Here is an 18,007-nt window from a genome sequence, read left to right on the forward strand (position 1 = left end):
CAGAGTTCAAGGTCCTCTTAGTCACTCCCTCCCAAGCCTTACCTATAAGGTTTACACAATTGAGGATATTAAAGTGCTCTCTCCAAAACTCTCTTAGAGTCAGTTGAGTTTCTGAGGTCACTACAAAGCATCTTTCAAACAGAGCTTTTGTGTACAGTTTTTTGAAGTTTGCAATAACCTGCTGGTCCATGGGCTGCAGGAGAGGAGTGGTATTAGGAGGCAAAAACTTCACCTTAATGAAGCTCATGTCCCCATAAAGTCGCTCTGCCACGTCTGTAGGATGGCCAGGGGCATTGTCTAACACCAGGAGGCACTTAAGGTCTAATTTCTTTTCAGTTAGGTAATCTTTCACATTGGGGGCAAATGCATGGTGTAACCAGTCATAGAAAAAGTCCCTAGTGACCCATGCCTTACTGTTTGCCCTCCACAGCACACACAAATTAGCCTTGAGGATATTCTTTTGCCTGAACGCTCTGGGAGTTTCTGAGTGATACACTAATAAAGGCTTCACTTTGCAATCACCACTAGCATTGGAACACATCAACAGAGTAAGCCTGTCTTTCATAGGCTTATGTCCTGGGAGTGCCTTTTCCTCCTGAGTAATGTAGGTCCTGCTTGGCATTTTCTTTCAAAACAGGCCTGTTTCATCACAATTAAACACTTGTTCAGGTTTCAGTCCTTCACTGTCTATGTACTCCTTGAATTCCTGCACATATTTTTCAGCTGCTTTGTGGTCCGAACGGGCAGCCTCACCATGCCTTATCACACTATGTATGCCACTACGCTTCTTAAATCTCTCAAACCAACCTTTGCTGGCCTTAAATTCACTCACATCATCACTAGTTGCAGGCATTTTTTTAATTAAATCCTCATGCAACTTCCTAGCCTTTTCACTTATGATCACTTGAGAGATGCTATCTCCTGCTATATGTTTTTCATTTATCCATACCAATAAGAGTCTCTCAACATCTTCCATCACTTGCGATCTCTGTTTCGAAAACACAGTTGAACCTTTGGCAAGAACAGCTTCCTTGATTGCCGTTTTGTTGCCCACAATAGTAGCGATGGTTGATTGAGGTTTATTATAGAACCTGGCCAGCTCGGAGACACGCACTCCACTTTCATACTTATCAATGATCTCTTTCTTCATCTCTATAGTAATTCTCACCCTTATTGCTGTAGGGTTGGCACTAGAAGCTTTCTTGGGGCCCATGGTCACTTATTTTGCAGATAAAATCACCAAAAACACTGTAATAATACGAAATGTTTCGATTGTATGCTTGGATGTTACCGCGGAGGCTGGCTGGTAAACAATGCCACCGGCAGAACATGTGAGGCTGGCTCAGGCCGCACATTAGACGCGTCTCGGACGAACAGCGTTGAGCGTGTTTTTTAGCGGTATGCAAGGCAAAATCTTAGCGATAAAATGTATCGGTATGCGGATTTAATGTTATGTAAGGCCAACGGTATGTGGGGGTCCACTGTAAATAAAGATTTACATACAGAAAACAATGAGTACATACATATATAAAAGTACATACATACATAAAATAATATTACACTTACCTTTACTGAAGACTTCTGGGTGGATGGAAGACAGGAGGGGATAGGGAAGGTGTACACTATTGTTTGGAAGGGGAATCCCCTTCCATAAAGACTTCAGGTACCAAGTCCTTATCTGGGGTTACTTCCCTTCTTTGTTTTTTAATGACACTGGGAACAACTTGAGTCACTGGGGTTTGAATTCTTCAGTGTCTATGTACTCCTTAAACTCCTGTACAAACTTCTCAGCTTCTTTTTTGTCAGAATTGGCAGTCTCAACATGCCTTACCACACTGTGTATGCCACTATGCTCCTTAAATCTCTCAAACCAACCTTTGCCGGCCTTAAAATCACAAGCATTACTTGTTGCAGGCATTTTCTTTATGAGATTGTCATGCAAGTGTCTTGCCTTTTCACATATTATCGACTGCGTAATACTATCTCCTGCTAACTGATTTTGGGTAATCCACACCAACAATAGCCTTTCCACTTCTTCGAGGGTTTGTGATCTCTTTTTTGTCAGCATATCTACCCCTTTTTCAACAACAGCACACTTTATTTCCTTTCCCAGTGCCACGATCGAAGTGATGGTTGAATGGGGTTTGCCATACATCCTGGCAAGTTCTGTCACACGCACTCCGCTTTCATATTTTTCAATGATTTTCTTCTTGAATTCAATCGTGTTCCTCACTTTCTTTACCAAAGGGCTGGCACTAGCTTTCCTTGGGCCCATGGTGACTTATTTAGCAGTTGCAAGCACAAAAAACAATGGATTATTATGAAATGTATTGTATGAACCCACAGGGCGATGGTCACGCGCTGGTAAACAATGGCACACTGAGTGTGAATAGTGTGGGAGATTGGCTTTGTTTGTGCGGTGACGGGCGGACACATACCGGATGGTCGCCGAATCACGAGTTCAATCATGAACTGCGAAGCTAAATTTTGCCGAAAAAAATTGCTGAAAATCGGATTTCACAAAAGTCGCAGCTGCCAAACGGCAGGGGCCCACTGTATATCTAAAAGGATGGATTTGTAATTATTATTATTATGAAAGGGCAGGCAGATATGTCTGTTAAAAAGTGTAACTTTACTTAAGAAGTTGAGGGCCAAAGTAATCACTGCCAGTGTCTGTAATGACTGTGGCATCCCCCTCCCTCAGGAAAGTATGTCAAACACAATAAATACTATAGTGCAGAACATGATAATAATGTAATACTGTACTATTCCTAAATATTGTGAGAAATGCATGGTATGGATTTCTGTGAAAACATCTTTTAATCAGAAAATATTACAGTGAACTGTATCCAGTATTTCAAGTTCTAAAGGTAAGACAAGGTAAAAATATGATAGAAATTTATACTATAAGTCAAGATGGTTTGATAGGTTTGCTAGGTGTAATACCATTCATGTGCTTAAAATCAGTGGCCTGGCTGCTAGCGCTGATAAAGAAACTGCAGTTTATTTTCATCTCAATTTCTTTGAAATTTAAAAAAATTAAATCACTGTAAAATTTTACAAACTTTAAAATTAGAATTATGATTCCAAATAATTTGCTAAGGCCTGAAACTCTAAGTGTTAAAGCTGTTCTGCCTTGGCAAGAATTTTTTAAGTACTGTATACCTTTGACATACCTTTCATGAGTTCCAAGAGATTTTATACTCCAGAGCCTGGACATGGGCCAGGCTCATCTGTCTGGTACTGTATACATAGTACACATGGTCAGTCAGAAACCTAAAACACAGTTAAACTAAGTACTGTACTTGAAAATGAACTGAGCTTACAGAAGTAAAACCAACATGTGCATCTCTAACCTTAGACCATTCTTTTCACACCATTCTCGTTCACCACCCTGATACTCAGCAGCACCGACAGCTCGAAGCAATACCATGGCATCTCCCAAGCTTCGGGCATTTCCGCTTCCTGCCCATGACAAACGTAAATTCTGCCATCTTTTCCGTATATCTGAAGACAAACTATTTCGTTAGAATACTGAAAATAAAATTATATGTAATACTAGTACTTATTTTAAACTGCAAAGAAAAGACATATTCTTTCTTTCAACACACCGGCCATATCCCACCGAGGTAGGGTGGCCCAAAAGGAAAAACGAAAGTTCCTCCTTTTACATTTAGTAATATATACAGAAGGGGTTACTAGCCCCTTGCTCCCAGCATTTTAGTCGCCTCTTACAACACGCATGGCTTACGGAGGAAGAGTTCTGTTCCACTTCCCCATGGAGGTAAGAGGAAATGAACAAGAACAAGAACTAGAAAGAAAATAGAAGAAAACTCAAAGGGGTGTGTATATATATGCTTGTACATGCATGTGTAGTGTGACTTAAGTGTAAGTAGAAGTAGCAAGACGTACCTGAAATCTTGCATGTGTATGAGACAGAAAAAAAAAGACACCAGCAATCCTACCATCATGTAAAACAATTACAGGCTTCAGTTTTACACTCACTTGGCAGGACGGTAGTACCTCCCTGGGCGGTTGCTGTCTACTAACTTACTACCTAGGAAAAGACATATACAGTGGACCCCCGCATAACGATGGCATCGCATAGCGATTTTTCCGCATAACGATTACTTTTATCGCAAAATTTTTGCCCCGCATACCGATTAAAAACCCGCAGGGTAGGGTGTGCAAAAGAAGAAAATTAAAGGTGAATACAGGAAAGAGTAAGGTTATGAGGATAACAAAAAGATTAGGTGATGAAAGATTGAATATCAGATTGGAGGGAGAGAGTATGGAGGAGGTGAACGTATTCAGATATTTGGGAGTGGACGTGTCAGCGGATGGGTCTATGAAAGATGAGGTGAATCATAGAATTGATGAGGGAAAAAGAGTGAGTGGTGCACTTAGGAGTCTGTGGAGACAAAGAACTTTGTCCTTGGAGGCAAAGAGGGGAATGTATGAGAGTATAGTTTTACCAACGCTCTTATATGGGTGTGAAGCGTGGGTGATGAATGTTGCAGCGAGGAGAAGGCTGGAGGCAGTGGAGATGTCATGTCTGAGGGCAATGTGTGGTGTGAATATAATGCAGAGAATTCGTAGTTTGGAAGTTAGGAGGAGGTGCGGGATTACCAAAACTGTTGTCCAGAGGGCTGAGGAAGGGTTGTTGAGGTGGTTCGGACATGTAGAGAGAATGGAGCGAAACAGAATGACTTCAAGAGTGTATCAGTCTGTAGTGGAAGGAAGGCGGGGTAGGGGTCGGCCTAGGAAGGGTTGGAGGGAGGGGGTAAAGGAGGTTTTGTGTGCGAGGGGCTTGGACTTCCAGCAGGCATGCGTGAGCGTGTTTGATAGGAGTGAATGGAGACAAATGGTTTTTAATACTTGACGTGCTGTTGGAGTGTGAGCAAAGTAACATTTATGAAGGGATTCAGGGAAACCGGCAGGCCGGACTTGAGTCCTGGAGATGGGAAGTACAGTGCCTGCACTCTGAAGGAGGGGTGTTAATGTTGCAGTTTAAAAACTGTAGTGTAAAGCACCCTTCTGGCAAGACAGTGAAGGAGTGAATGATGGTGAAAGTTTTTCTTTTTCGGGCCACCCTGCCTTGGTGGGAATCGGCCGGTGTGATAATAAAAAAAAATAAAAAAAAATACCGATTTTCGTCCGAGACGCGTCCAATGTGCCCTCACATGTGCCGGCCGTCCCATTGTTTACCAGCCAGCCTCCGCGGTAACATCCAAGCATACACTCGGAATATTTCGTATTATTACAGTGTTTTCGGTGCTGTTTGTGGAAAATAAGTGACCATGGGCCCCAAGAAAGCTTCTAGTGCCAACCCTGTGGTAAAAAGGGTGGGAATTAGTATGGAAATTAAGAAAGATTTTGAAGGGTTTGGGGCTAACCCTGAGAAGCCTATGCCAGTTGTGGAATCCATTGTGCCTACTTCAAAGATTAAGGAAATGTGTGCAGAGTGGGTTGAACTGCAAACCTTTATAGATGAAAATCACCCTGACACAGCTGTTGCAAGCCGTGCTTGTGACTATTTCAATGACAATGTTATGGCCCATTTTAGGAAAGTCTTGAAGGAACGGGAGGTACAGAGCTCTATGGACAGATTTGTTGTGCGACAGAGGTCCAGTGACTCTCAAGCTGGTCCTAGTGGCATTAAAAGAAGAAGGGAAGTAACCCCAGAAAAGGACTTGCTACCTCAAGTCCTAATGGAAGGGGATTCCCCTTCTAAACAGTAAGAAGATAATGCTCTCCCCTCCTCCCATCCCATCAATCATCACCAGATCTTCAATAAAAGTAAGTGTCATGTAATTGTGCATGCCTTTTTCAGTTTGTGTGTATTAAAATTAACATTTCATGTGGTAAAAAAAATTTTTTTTCATACTTTTGGGCGTCTTGCACGGATTAATTTTATTTCCATTATTTCTTATGGGGAAAATTGATTCGCATAACGATTATTTCGCATAACGATGAGCCCTCTTGCACGGATTAAAATCGTTAACCGGGGGTCCACTGTATTAAGAGAAAAATTATTGTATTGTATAAGGCAATAAAACCACTAATTTTTGAAGGAATGTATATTATAGTCCGAAAATGTGTGACAATGCTGCAGATAAAATGTAAACAGAGGAACATAAGAGCACAAGGCATGGCACAATGTGTCTCCCAGCAGTACAGTACAGAAGTACATACTTACATAATCCAGCAATATCAAATGAGCTGCTACTATAAGTACCCAAGAATTGAGACAATATATATATTATATGGAACTACTTTCACTATCACACAATATCAATTGTGCTACTATGTGCCATTTTCATTTCATAATTACCAAGAAGTAGAGTAATTATTTTTTTTAACACATCAACTGTCTCCCACCAAGGTAGGGTGACCCAAAAAAGAAACATTTTCACCATCATTCACACTATCACTTGCCAGAGGCACACAGATATGACAGTTTAGATGTCATTCTCAACAGCAAATATCCCAAACTCCTCCTTTAGAGTGCAGGCACTCTGGGATATTACCTCTCACTTGGAGGTGCAATATATATCATGAGGAAATACTTCAATTATCAAACACTAACAAACTGGCTACTGCTGTCTCACTTACCATTCACATTCTCTTTTGAATCAAGAGGAGTTTCTATAAGAACCTCAGGTACTGTAAGAGCTGCCACTAAGGCAACTGTGTATTGCAAGAGAGAATGTTGGTGACTCAGTGCAAGCATTTTGCCATACCGTGGTGCCAGAGGAAAGGCTGCCATAACTTTGCCAAGGGAGGTGATGTGGCTCAAATCTAAAGAAACAAAATTAAATAACTGTCATACAGTTAAGTGTTACAAAATATTAGTAAAAAAAAAAAAAAAAAAAAAAACTGAGTAAATTTGAGTTAACACAACCCACAAGATCATAAATGATGCCATTCATACAAATATCTTTATGTTATACTATTAACTTTAATTATTTATTCAAAATATGTATTATAAAGAAAATTTTTAGTCCTGACAGAGAGTCAAGAGTACATTAAAATAAAATTATTTACCTTTAGCACGTTTGGCTTTAACTTTTTTGTTTCTAGGTGGTAACCCTGCTGCTGTATCTGATCGTTCCTCCAGGGCACCCAAGATCAACAATCGTTTTATTCCGTGCCGTACCTGTTATAACAGACAATTTGAAAAATCCATCAATACCAATGGAATAATTAAGTAAAAAACACTGTATACTAGATACAATACGTATATACAGGCGATTCGCATTACAGCATTTCGCTAATGCAGCAATTATCAATTAGTATATCCATTCTTTATTTATTCAGAAGTCCTACAATAAATATATTCACCATTCACTATAAGCTAAGGATGAAAATATTTTAGGGTAAGTAATGTGTGTACCATATGTCTTTTTTAGGCCTAGCTCTATTGCTCACTTAATATATGACAGTGTAAACATATTATCAGGCTTTTATATGCATTTGAAAGTGAAAAAAAGCTATGTTTTACTAAAAAGCGATTTTCGCTTTACAGCAGTAACCTAGAACTTAACCTGGTGTAAAAGCAGGGCCCGCCTGTATTTCAATAATTTTACAAATAAGTTAAGTCAAAATCCAGGAAAAATGGAAACTTCTGTTCTATGGTATAAGTATGGATACTGTGCATTTTTATTATTAGTATTAGCACACTGGCCGATTCCCACCAAGGCAGGGTGGCCCGAAAAAGAAAAACTTTCACCATCATTCACTCCATCACTGTCTTGCCAGAAGGGTGCTTTACACTACAGTTTTTAAACTGAAACATTAACACCCCCTCCTTCAGAGTGCAGGCACTGTACTTCCCATCTCCAGGACTCAAGTCCAGCCTGCCGGTTTCCCTGAACCCCTTCATAAATGTTACTTTGCTCACACTCCAACAGCACATCAAGTATTAAAAACCATTTGTCTCCATTCACTCCTATCAAACTTGCTCACACATGCCCGCTGGAAGTCCAAGCCCCTCACACACAAAACCTCCTTTACCCCCTCCCTCCAACCTTTCCTAGGCCAAACCCTACCCCACCTTCCTTTCACTACAGACTGATACACACTTGGTCATTCTGTTTCACTCCATTCTCTCTACATGTCCGAACCACCTCAACAACCCTTCCTCAGCCCTCTGGACAACAGTTTTGGCAATCCCGGACCTCCTCCTAACTTCCAAACTACGAATTCTCTGCATTATATTCACACCACACATTGCCCTCAGACATGACATCTCCACTGCCTCCAGCCTTCTCCTCGTTGCAACATTCATCACCCATGCTTCACACCCATATAAAAGCATTGGTTAAACTATACTCTCATACATTTCCCTCTTTGCCTCCAAGGACAAAGTTCTTTGTCTCCACAGACTCCTTAAGTGCACAGCTCACCTTTTTCCTCTCATCAATTCTATGATTCACCTCATCTTTCATAGACCCATCCGCTGACACGTCCACTCCCAAATATCTGAATACATTCACCTCCTCCATACTCTCTCCCTCCAATCTGATATCCAATCTTTCATCACCTAATCTTTTTGTTATCCTCATAACCTTACTCTTTCCTGTATTCACTTTTAATTTTCTTCTTTTACATGCCCTACCAAATTCCTCCACCACCCTCTGCATCTTCTCTTCAGAATCTCCCAAGAGCACAGTATCATCAGCAAAGAGCAATTGTGACAACTCCCACTTTGTGTGTGATTCTTTATCTTTTAACTCCACGCCTCTTGCCAAGACCCTCGCATTTACTTATCTTACAACCCCATCTATAAATATATTAAACAACCACAGTGACATCACACATCCTTGTCTAAGGCCTACTTTTACTGGGAAATAATCCGTGCATATCACCAAGTAATCATAAATAAATCACTTTATTAAAGTTAAAATTATTATCATAATTATAAATGACTAATTTACCATAATTTTAAATAACAGTTTCATTTTATACAGAAAAAGGTTAGAAATCTTGAGTAAAAGAAGGTACATACCTGTAAGTAATCAGGAGGAGTGGGAAATGGAAAATTGATCACTGGAAGGTTCATGGACTTCATCACCAGCACCAAGTCATCAATAGGACGCCGCTGAATCTCTGCACAAGAGAACTTTTGAAACTCATCATTGAATACAGCAGAGGAGTAGAGACGGTAGCAATGTCCCGGTGCTGTTCTACCAGCACGACCTGCTCTCTGATTAGCTGATGCTTGTGAAGTCCATGTGATGCGGAACATTGACACTCCAGTTACTGTATCATACACCTGCCAAGTGTAAAAAATATAAACAATTAAAATATGAAAAGCTTATTTTATGCCCAATATTCACAGTGCTATTATCAACTAAATGTTTTTTTTTAATTTGCAATGTGTCGTGTGAATATTATGCAGAAAATTCAGAGTGTGGAAATTAGGAGAAGGTGTGGAGTTAATAAAAGCATTAGTCACAGGGCAGAAGAGGGATTGTTGAGGAGGTTTGGTCATTTAGAGAGAATGGATCAAAGTAGAAAGACATGGAGAGCATATAAATCTCTAGGGGAAGGAAGGCGGGGTAGGGGTCATCCTCGAAAAGGTTGGAGGGAAGGGGTAAAGGAGGTTTTGTGGGCGAAGGGCTTGGACTTCCAGCAAGCGTGCATGAGCATGTTAGATAGGAGTGAATGGAGACGAATGATACTTGGGACCTGATGAGCTGTTGGAGTATGAGCAGGTTAATATTTAGTGAAGGGATTCAGGGAAACCGGTTATTTTCATATAGTCGGAAATGGGAAGTACAATGCCTGCACTTTAAAGGAGGGGTTTGGGATATTGGCAGTTGGGACGGATATGTTGTGTATCTTTATACGTATATGCTTCTAAACTGTTGTATTCTGAGCACCTCTGCAAAAACAGTGATAATGTGTGAGTGTGGTAAAAGTGTTGAATGATGATGAAAGTATTTTCTTTTTGGGGATTTTCTTTCTTTTTTGGGTCACCCTGCCTCGGTGGGAGACGGCCGACTTGTTGAAAAAAAAAAAAAAAAAAAAAAAATATTATATATATATATATATATATATATATATATATATATATAATAGATATATACATAGTATATATATATATAATATATATATATATATATATAATATATATATATATATATATAATATATATATATATATATATATATATATATATATATATATATATATATATATATATATATATATATATATATATATATATATATATATATATATATATATATATGTAGATGGGAACAGAGGAAGGTGGCAACAACAAGTAAGAGGGAGGTGAAAGTGTATAAACTAAGGGAGGAGGAAGTTCAGGCGAGATATAAGCGACTATTGGCAGAAAGGTGGACTAGTGCAAAGATGAGTAGTGGGGGGGTTGAAGAGGGTTGGAATAGTTTTAAAAATGCAGTATTAGAATGTGGGGCAGAAGTTTGTGGTTATAGGAGGGTGGGGGCAGGAGGAAAGAGGAGTGATTGGTGGAATGATGAAGTAAAGGGTGTGATAAAAGAGAAAAAGGTAGCTTACGAGAGGTTTTTACAAAGCAGAAGTGTTATAAGAAGAGCAGAGTATATGGAGAGTAAAAGAAAGGTGAAGAGAGTGGTGAGAGAGTGCAAAAGGAGAGCAGATGAAAGAGTGGGAGAGGCACTGTCAAGAAATTTTAATGAAAATAAGAAAAAATTTTGGAGTGAGTTAAACAAGTTAAGAAAGCCTAGGGAAAGTATGGATTTGTCCATTAAAAACAGAGTAGGGGACTTAGTAGATGGGGAGAGGGAGGTATTAGGTAGATGGCGAGAATATTTTGAGGAACTTTTAAATGTTGAGGAAGAAAGGGAGGCGGTAATTTCATGCACTGGCCAGGGAGGTATACCATCTTTTAGGAGTGAAGAAGAGCGAAATGTAAGTGTGGTGGAGGTACGTGAGGCATTACGTAGAATGAAAGGGGGTAAAGCAGCTGGAACTGATGGGATCATGACAGAAATGTTAAAAGCAGGGGGGGATATAGTGTTGGAGTGGTTGGTACTTTTGTTTAATAAATGTATGAAAGAGGGGAAGGTACCTAGGGATTGGCGGAGAGCATGTATAGTCCCTTTATATAAAGGGAAAGGGGACAAAAGAGATTGTAAAAATTATAGAGGAATAAGTTTACTGAGTATACCAGGAAAAGTATATGGTAGAGTTATAATTGAAAGAATTAGAGGTAAGACAGAATGTAGAATTGCAGATGAGCAAGGAGGCTTCAGAGTGGGTAGGGGATGTGTAGATCAAGTGTTTACATTGAAGCATATATGTGAACAGTATTTAGATAAAGGTAGGGAAGTTTTTATTTCATTTATGGATTTAGAAAAGGCATATGATAGAGTGGATAGAGGAGCAATGTGGCAGATGTTGCAAGTTTATGGAATAGGTGGTAAGTTACTAAATGCTGTAAAGAGCTTTTATGAGGATAGTGAGGCTCAGGTTAGGGTGTGTAGAAGAGAGGGAGAATACTTCCCGGTAAAAGTAGGTCTTAGACAGGGATGTGTAATGTCACCATGGTTGTTTAATATATTTATAGATGGGGTTGTAAAAGAAGTAAATGCTAGGGTGTTCGGGAGAGGGGAGGGATTAAATTATGGGGAATCAAATTCAAAATGGGAATTGACACAGTTACTTTTTGCAGATGATACTGTGCTTATGGGAGATTCTAAAGAAAAATTGCAAAGGTTAGTGGATGAGTTTGAGAATGTGTGTAAAGGTAGAAAGTTGAAAGTGAACATAGAAAAGAGTAAGGTGATGAGGGTATCAAATGATTTAGATAAAGAAAAATTGGATATCAAATTGGGGAGGAGGAGTATGGAAGAAGTGAATGTTTTCAGATACTTGGGAGTTGACGTGTCAGCGGATGGATTTATGAAGGATGAGGTTAATCATAGAATTGATGAGGGAAAAAAGGTGAGTGGTGCGTTGAGGTATATGTGGAGTCAAAAAACGTTATCTATGGAGGCAAAGAAGGGAATGTATGAAAGTATAGTAGTACCAACACTCTTATATGGATGTGAAGCTTGGGTGGTAAATGCAGCAGCAAGGAGACGGTTGGAGGCAGTGGAGATGTCCTGTCTAAGGGCAATGTGTGGTGTAAATATTATGCAGAAAATTCGGAGTGTGGAAATTAGGAGAAGGTGTGGAGTTAATAAAAGCATTAGTCAGAAGGCAGGAGAGGGGTTGTTGAGGTGGTTTGGTCATTTAGAGAGAATGGATCAAAGTAGAATGACATGGAAAGCATATAAATCTATAGGGGAAGGAAAGAGGGGTAGGGGGTCGTCCTCGAAAGGGTTGGATAGAGGGGGTAAAGGAGGTTTTGTGGGCGAGTTGCTTGGATTTCCAGCAAGCGTGCATGAGCGTGTTAGATAGGAGTGAATGGAGACGAATGATACTTGGGACCTGACGATCTGTTGGAGTGTGAGCAGGGTAATATTTAGTGAAGGGATTCAGGGAAACCGGTTATTTTCATATAGTCGGACTTGAGTCCTGGAAATGGGAAGTACAATGCCTGCACTTTAAAGGAGGGGTTTGGGATATTGGCAGTTTGGAGGGATATGTTGTGTATCTTTATACGTATATGCTTCTAAACTGTTGTATTCTGAGCACCTCTGCAAAAGCAGTGATAATGTGTGAGTGTGGTGAAAGTGTTGAATGATGATGAAAGTATTTTCTTTTTGGGGATTTTCTTTCTTTATTTTGGGTCACCCTGCCTCGGTGGGAGACGACCGACTTGTTGAAAAAAAAAAAAAAAATATATGTATATATATATATATATATATATATATATATATATATATATATATATATATATATATATATATATATAATATATATATATATATATATATATATATATATATATATATATATATATATATATATATATATAATATATATTTTTTGTTTTTCAACAAGTCGGCCGTCTCATACCGAGGCAGGGTGACATAAAAAAGAAAGAAAATCCCAAAAAGAAAATACATTCATCATCATTCAACACTTTCACCACACTCACACATTATCACTGCTTTTGCAGAGGTGCTCAGAATACAACAGTTTAGAAGCATATACGTATAAAGATACACAACATATCCCTCCAAACTGCCAATATCCCAAACCCCTCCTTTAAAGTGCAGGCATTGTACTTCCCATTTCCAGGACTCAAGTCCGACTATATGAAAATAACCGGTTTCCCTGAATCCCTTCACTAAATATTACCCTGCTCACACTCCAACAGATCGTCAGGTCCCAAGTATCATTCGTCTCCATTCACTCCTATCTAACACGCTCATGCACGCTTGCTGGAAATCCAAGCAACTCGCCCACAAAACCTCCTTTACCCCCTCTATCCAACCCTTTCGAGGACGACCCCCTACCCCTCTTTCCTTCCCCTATAGATTTATATGCTTTCCATGTCATTCTACTTTGATCCATTCTCTCTAAATGACCAAACCACCTCAACAACCCCTCTCCTGCCTTCTGACTAACGCTTTTATTAACTCCACACCTTCTCCTAATTTCCACACTCCGAATTTTCTGCATAATATTTACACCACACATTGCCCTTAGACAGGACATCTCCACTGCCTCCAACCGTCTCCTTGCTGCTGCATTTACCACCCAAGCTTCACATCCATATAAGAGTGTTGGTACTACTATACTTTCATACATTCCCTTCTTTGCCTCCATAGATAACGTTTTTTGACTCCACATATACCTCAACGCACCACTCACCTTTTTTCCCTCATCAATTCTATGATTAACCTCATCCTTCATAAATCCATCCGCTGACACGTCAACTCCCAAGTACAGTGGACCCCCGGTTAACGATTTTAATCCGTGCAAGAGGGCTCATCGTTATGCGAAATAATCGTTATGCGAATCAATTTTCCCCATAAGAAATAATGGAAATAAAATTAATCCGTGCAAGACGCCCAAAAGTATGAAAAAAAATTTTTTTTACCACATGAAATGTTAATTTTAATACACACAAACTGAAAAAGGCATGCACAATTAAATGACACTTACTTTTATTGAAGATCTGGTGATGATTGATGGGATGGGAGGAGGGGAGAGAGTGTGTTAGTGTTTAGAAGGGGAATCCCCTTCCATTAGGACTTGAGGTAGTAAGTCCTTTTCTGGGGTTACTTCCCTTCTTCTTTTAATGCCACTAGGGCCAGCTTCAGAGTCACTGGACTTCTTTCGCACAAGATATCTGTCCATAGTGGCCTGTACCTCTCGTTCCTTTATGACTTGCCTAAAGTGTTTCACAACATTGTCAGTGTAATAATCACCAGCACGGCTTGCAATAGCTGTGTGAGGGTGATTTTCATCCATGAAGGTTTGCACTTCAAGCCACTTTGCACAGATTTCCTTAATCTTTGATTAATTTCTCTCTCCCCTCCTCCGAAGCAATTTCCTCAGGTGTGGCCTCTTGCTGTTGAAGTTGATCTAGCAGCTCATCAGTGGTTAGTTCTTCATTGTCCTCCTCCACCAACTCTTCCACATCCTCCCCACTAACCTCCAACCCCAAGGACTTTCCCAATGCCACAATGGATTCCTCAACTGGCACAGGATTCTCAGGGTTAGCCTCAAACCCTTCAAAATCCCTTTTGTCTACACATTCTGGCCACAGTTTCTTCCAAGCAGAGTTCAAGGTCCTCTTTGTCACTTCCTCCCAAGCCTTACCTATAAGGTTTACACAATTGAGGATATTAAAGTGATCTCTCCAAAACTCTCTTAGAGTCAGTTGAGTTTCTGAGGTCATTACAAAGCACCTTTCAAACAGAGCTTTTGTGTACAGTTTCTTGAAGTTGGAAATAACCTGCTGGTCCATGGGCTGCAGGAGAGGAGTGGTATTAGGAGGCAAAAACTTCACCTTAATGAAGCTCATGTCCCCATAAAGTCGCTCTGACACGTCTGTAGGATGACCAGGGGCATTGTCTAACACCAGGAGGCACTTAAGTTCTAATTTCTTTTCAGTTAGGTAATTTTTCACATTGGGGGCAAATGCATGGTGTAACCAGTTATAGAAAAATTCCCTAGTGACCCATGCCTTACTGTTTGCCCTCCACAGCACACACAAATTATCCTTGAGGACATTCTTTTGCCTGAACGCTCTGGGAGTTTCAGAGTGATACACTAATAAAGGCTTCACTTTGCAATCACCAGTAGCATTGGCACACATCAACAAAGTAAGCCTGTCTTTCATAGGCTTATGTCCTGGGAGTGCCTTTTCCTCCTGAGTAATGTAGGTCCTGCTTGGCATTTTCTTCCAGAACAGGCCTGTTTCATCACAATTAAACACTTGTTCAGGTTTCAGTCCTTCAGTTTCTATGTACTCCTTGAATTCCTGCACATATTTTTCAGCCGCTTTGTGGTCCGAACTGGCAGCCTCACCATGCCTTATCACACTATGGATGCCACTACGCTTCTTAAATCTCTCAAACCAACCTTTGCTGGCCTTAAATTCACTCACATCATCACTAGTTGCAGGCATTTTTTTAATTAAATCGTCATGCAACTTCCTAGCCTTTTCACATATGATCGCTTGAGAGACGCTATCTCCTGCTATCTGTTTTTCATTTATCCACACCAATAAGAGTCTCTCAACATCTTCCATCAATTGCGATCTTTGTTTCGAAAACACAGTTGAACCTTTGGCAAGAACAGCTTCCTTGATTGTCTTTCTGGTGCCCACAATAGTAGCGATGGTTGATTGGGGTTTCTTGTACAGCTTGACTAGGTCGGCTATACGCACTCCACTTTCATACTTATCAATTATCTCTTTCTTCATCTCTATAGTAATTCTTACCCTTTGAGGTGTAGGGTTGGCACTAGAAGCTTTCTTGGGGCCCATGGTCACTTATTTTCCAGAAACAGCACCGAAAATACTGTAATAATACGAAATATTCCGAGTGTATGCTTGGATGTTACCGCGGAGGCTGGCTGGTAAACAATGGGACGGAGCGGCACATGTGAGGCTGGCTGAGGGCACATTGGACGCGTCTCGGACGAAAATCGGTATGCGGGTTTTTAATCGGTATGCGGGGCAAAAATTTTGCGATAAAAGTAATCGTTATGCGGAAAAATCGCTATGCGATGCCATCGTTATGCGGGGGTCCACTGTATCTGAAAACATTCACTTCTTCCATACTCCTCCTCCCCAATTTGATATCCAATTTTTCTTTATCTAAATCATTTGATACCCTCATCACCTTACTCTTTTCTATGTTCACTTTCAACTTTCTACCTTTACACACATTCTCAAACTCATCCACTAGCCTTTGTAATTTTTCTTTAGAATCTCCCATAAGCACAGTATCATCAGCAAAAAGTAACTGTGTCAATTCCCATTTTGAATTTGGTTCCTCATAATTTAATCCCACCCCTCTCCCGAACACCCTAGCATTTACTTCTTTTACAACCCCATCTATAAATATATTAACCCTTTCAGGGTCCAAGGCCCAAATCTGGAGTCACGCACCAGTGTCCAAGAATTTTCAAAAAAAAAATTTGTTATTTTTTCTTATGAAATCGTAGAGAATCTTTTTGTGAAGGTAATAAAACAAAAAGTACGAAATTTGGTGGAAAATTGACGAAATTATGCTCTCGCGAATTTTGATGTGTCAGCGATATTTACGAATCGGCGATTTTGCCGACTTTGACTCCCATTTTAGGCCAATTACATTATTCCAATCAACCAAATTCTTAGCTATTTCACTAGTATTACTTCTATTCTATCGATTGAGCACAAGAAATCGCCAAGTCAACTGTTTCAACTACAAAATAAAGTGATCGGAAATTGTTAATTTGGCCAATTTAACACAAAGTTCAAAATATTCCAATTTCAAAATAGGGTCCAGAATGAACAATGTAGGCCATCCTGGCACTAAACTAACATTTCCTCTGTTCATTAGTTATGTTTTGAGGCTTTACAAATAAATTCCATTTTGATTTTTTATTCACATAATGAATTTTTATTCACACCAAAAAATACAAGATTTACTGTTATGCAATACTGTAATAATTGTATAAATATCATCACCATATTTGTGAATGTATATTAGACCCACCAGCTGGCGTGTATTAGACGAGTGAGGTCGTTTGTTTACTCTTGAATATCGGCAAAAAATTAACATTTCTGCTACTTTGAGCTCAGTTTCAAGCCATTTCCAGTGCTAAAACCAATCAAAATCATCTCTATTTCTGTAATATGTCTTCCATTCTATCAAATGAGACCAAGAAATCGCAAATACAACTATAAAAAACATACGAGAAAACACTGCAAAGTTGCTGTTTTAATCGAAAAATCATGATTTCATTTTTTTTCTCTCATTATACACAGTGTGCTGCAGGATCTGTTTTATGTGGTGCACACATACCACAAAGATGTATTCTCTCATATCTAGGCCCAAATGTACCACTCACAGTTTATCAGAGTGAGCTGAGCTCATGGCGTAGATCTACGGTTTGGACCCTGAACGTAAAGCCGTAGATCTACGGGACGGACCCTGAAAGGGTTAAACAACCATGGTGACATTACACATCCCTGTCTAAGACCTACTTTTACTGTGAAGTAATCTCCCTCTCTTCTACACACCCTAACCTGAGCCTCACTATCCTCATAAAAGCTCTTTACAGCATTTAGTAACTTACCACCTATTCCATATACTTGCAAAATCTGCCACATTGCTCCTCTATCCACTCTATCATATGCCTTTTCTAAATCCATAAATGCAATAAAAGCTTCCCTACCTTTATCTAAATACTGTTCACATATATTCTTCAATGTAAACACTTGATCTACACATCCCCTACCCACTCTGAAGCCTCCCTGCTCATCCGCAATCCTACATTCTGTCTTACCTCTAATTCTTTCAATTATAACCCTACCATATACTTTTCCTGGTATACTCAGTAAACTTATTCCTCTATAATTTTTACATTCTCTTTTGTCCCCTTT

At 39.7% G+C, this 18,007-nt stretch overlaps 1 protein-coding gene across 2 annotated transcripts in view; it reads right to left on the bottom strand.

Moving 5' to 3' along the window:
* The window catches only part of kz (putative ATP-dependent RNA helicase kurz), an 85,299-nt gene that overhangs the window by 24,944 nt on the left and 42,348 nt on the right, over window positions 1-18,007 (bottom strand). For both annotated transcript variants that reach the window (XM_070083656.1, XM_070083655.1), the window contains 4 exons: window positions 9,011-9,277; window positions 7,048-7,159; window positions 6,616-6,801; window positions 3,357-3,507 (listed from right to left, as the gene is read on the bottom strand). In XM_070083656.1, coding sequence (XP_069939757.1) covers window positions 3,357-3,507; window positions 6,616-6,801; window positions 7,048-7,159; window positions 9,011-9,277 — 716 coding nt within the window. The remainder of the gene's footprint in view (window positions 1-3,356; window positions 3,508-6,615; window positions 6,802-7,047; window positions 7,160-9,010; window positions 9,278-18,007) is intronic.

This window comes from Cherax quadricarinatus, chromosome 10 (assembly GCF_038502225.1).
Source record: "Cherax quadricarinatus isolate ZL_2023a chromosome 10, ASM3850222v1, whole genome shotgun sequence".
Lineage (NCBI taxonomy): Eukaryota > Metazoa > Arthropoda > Malacostraca > Decapoda > Parastacidae > Cherax > Cherax quadricarinatus.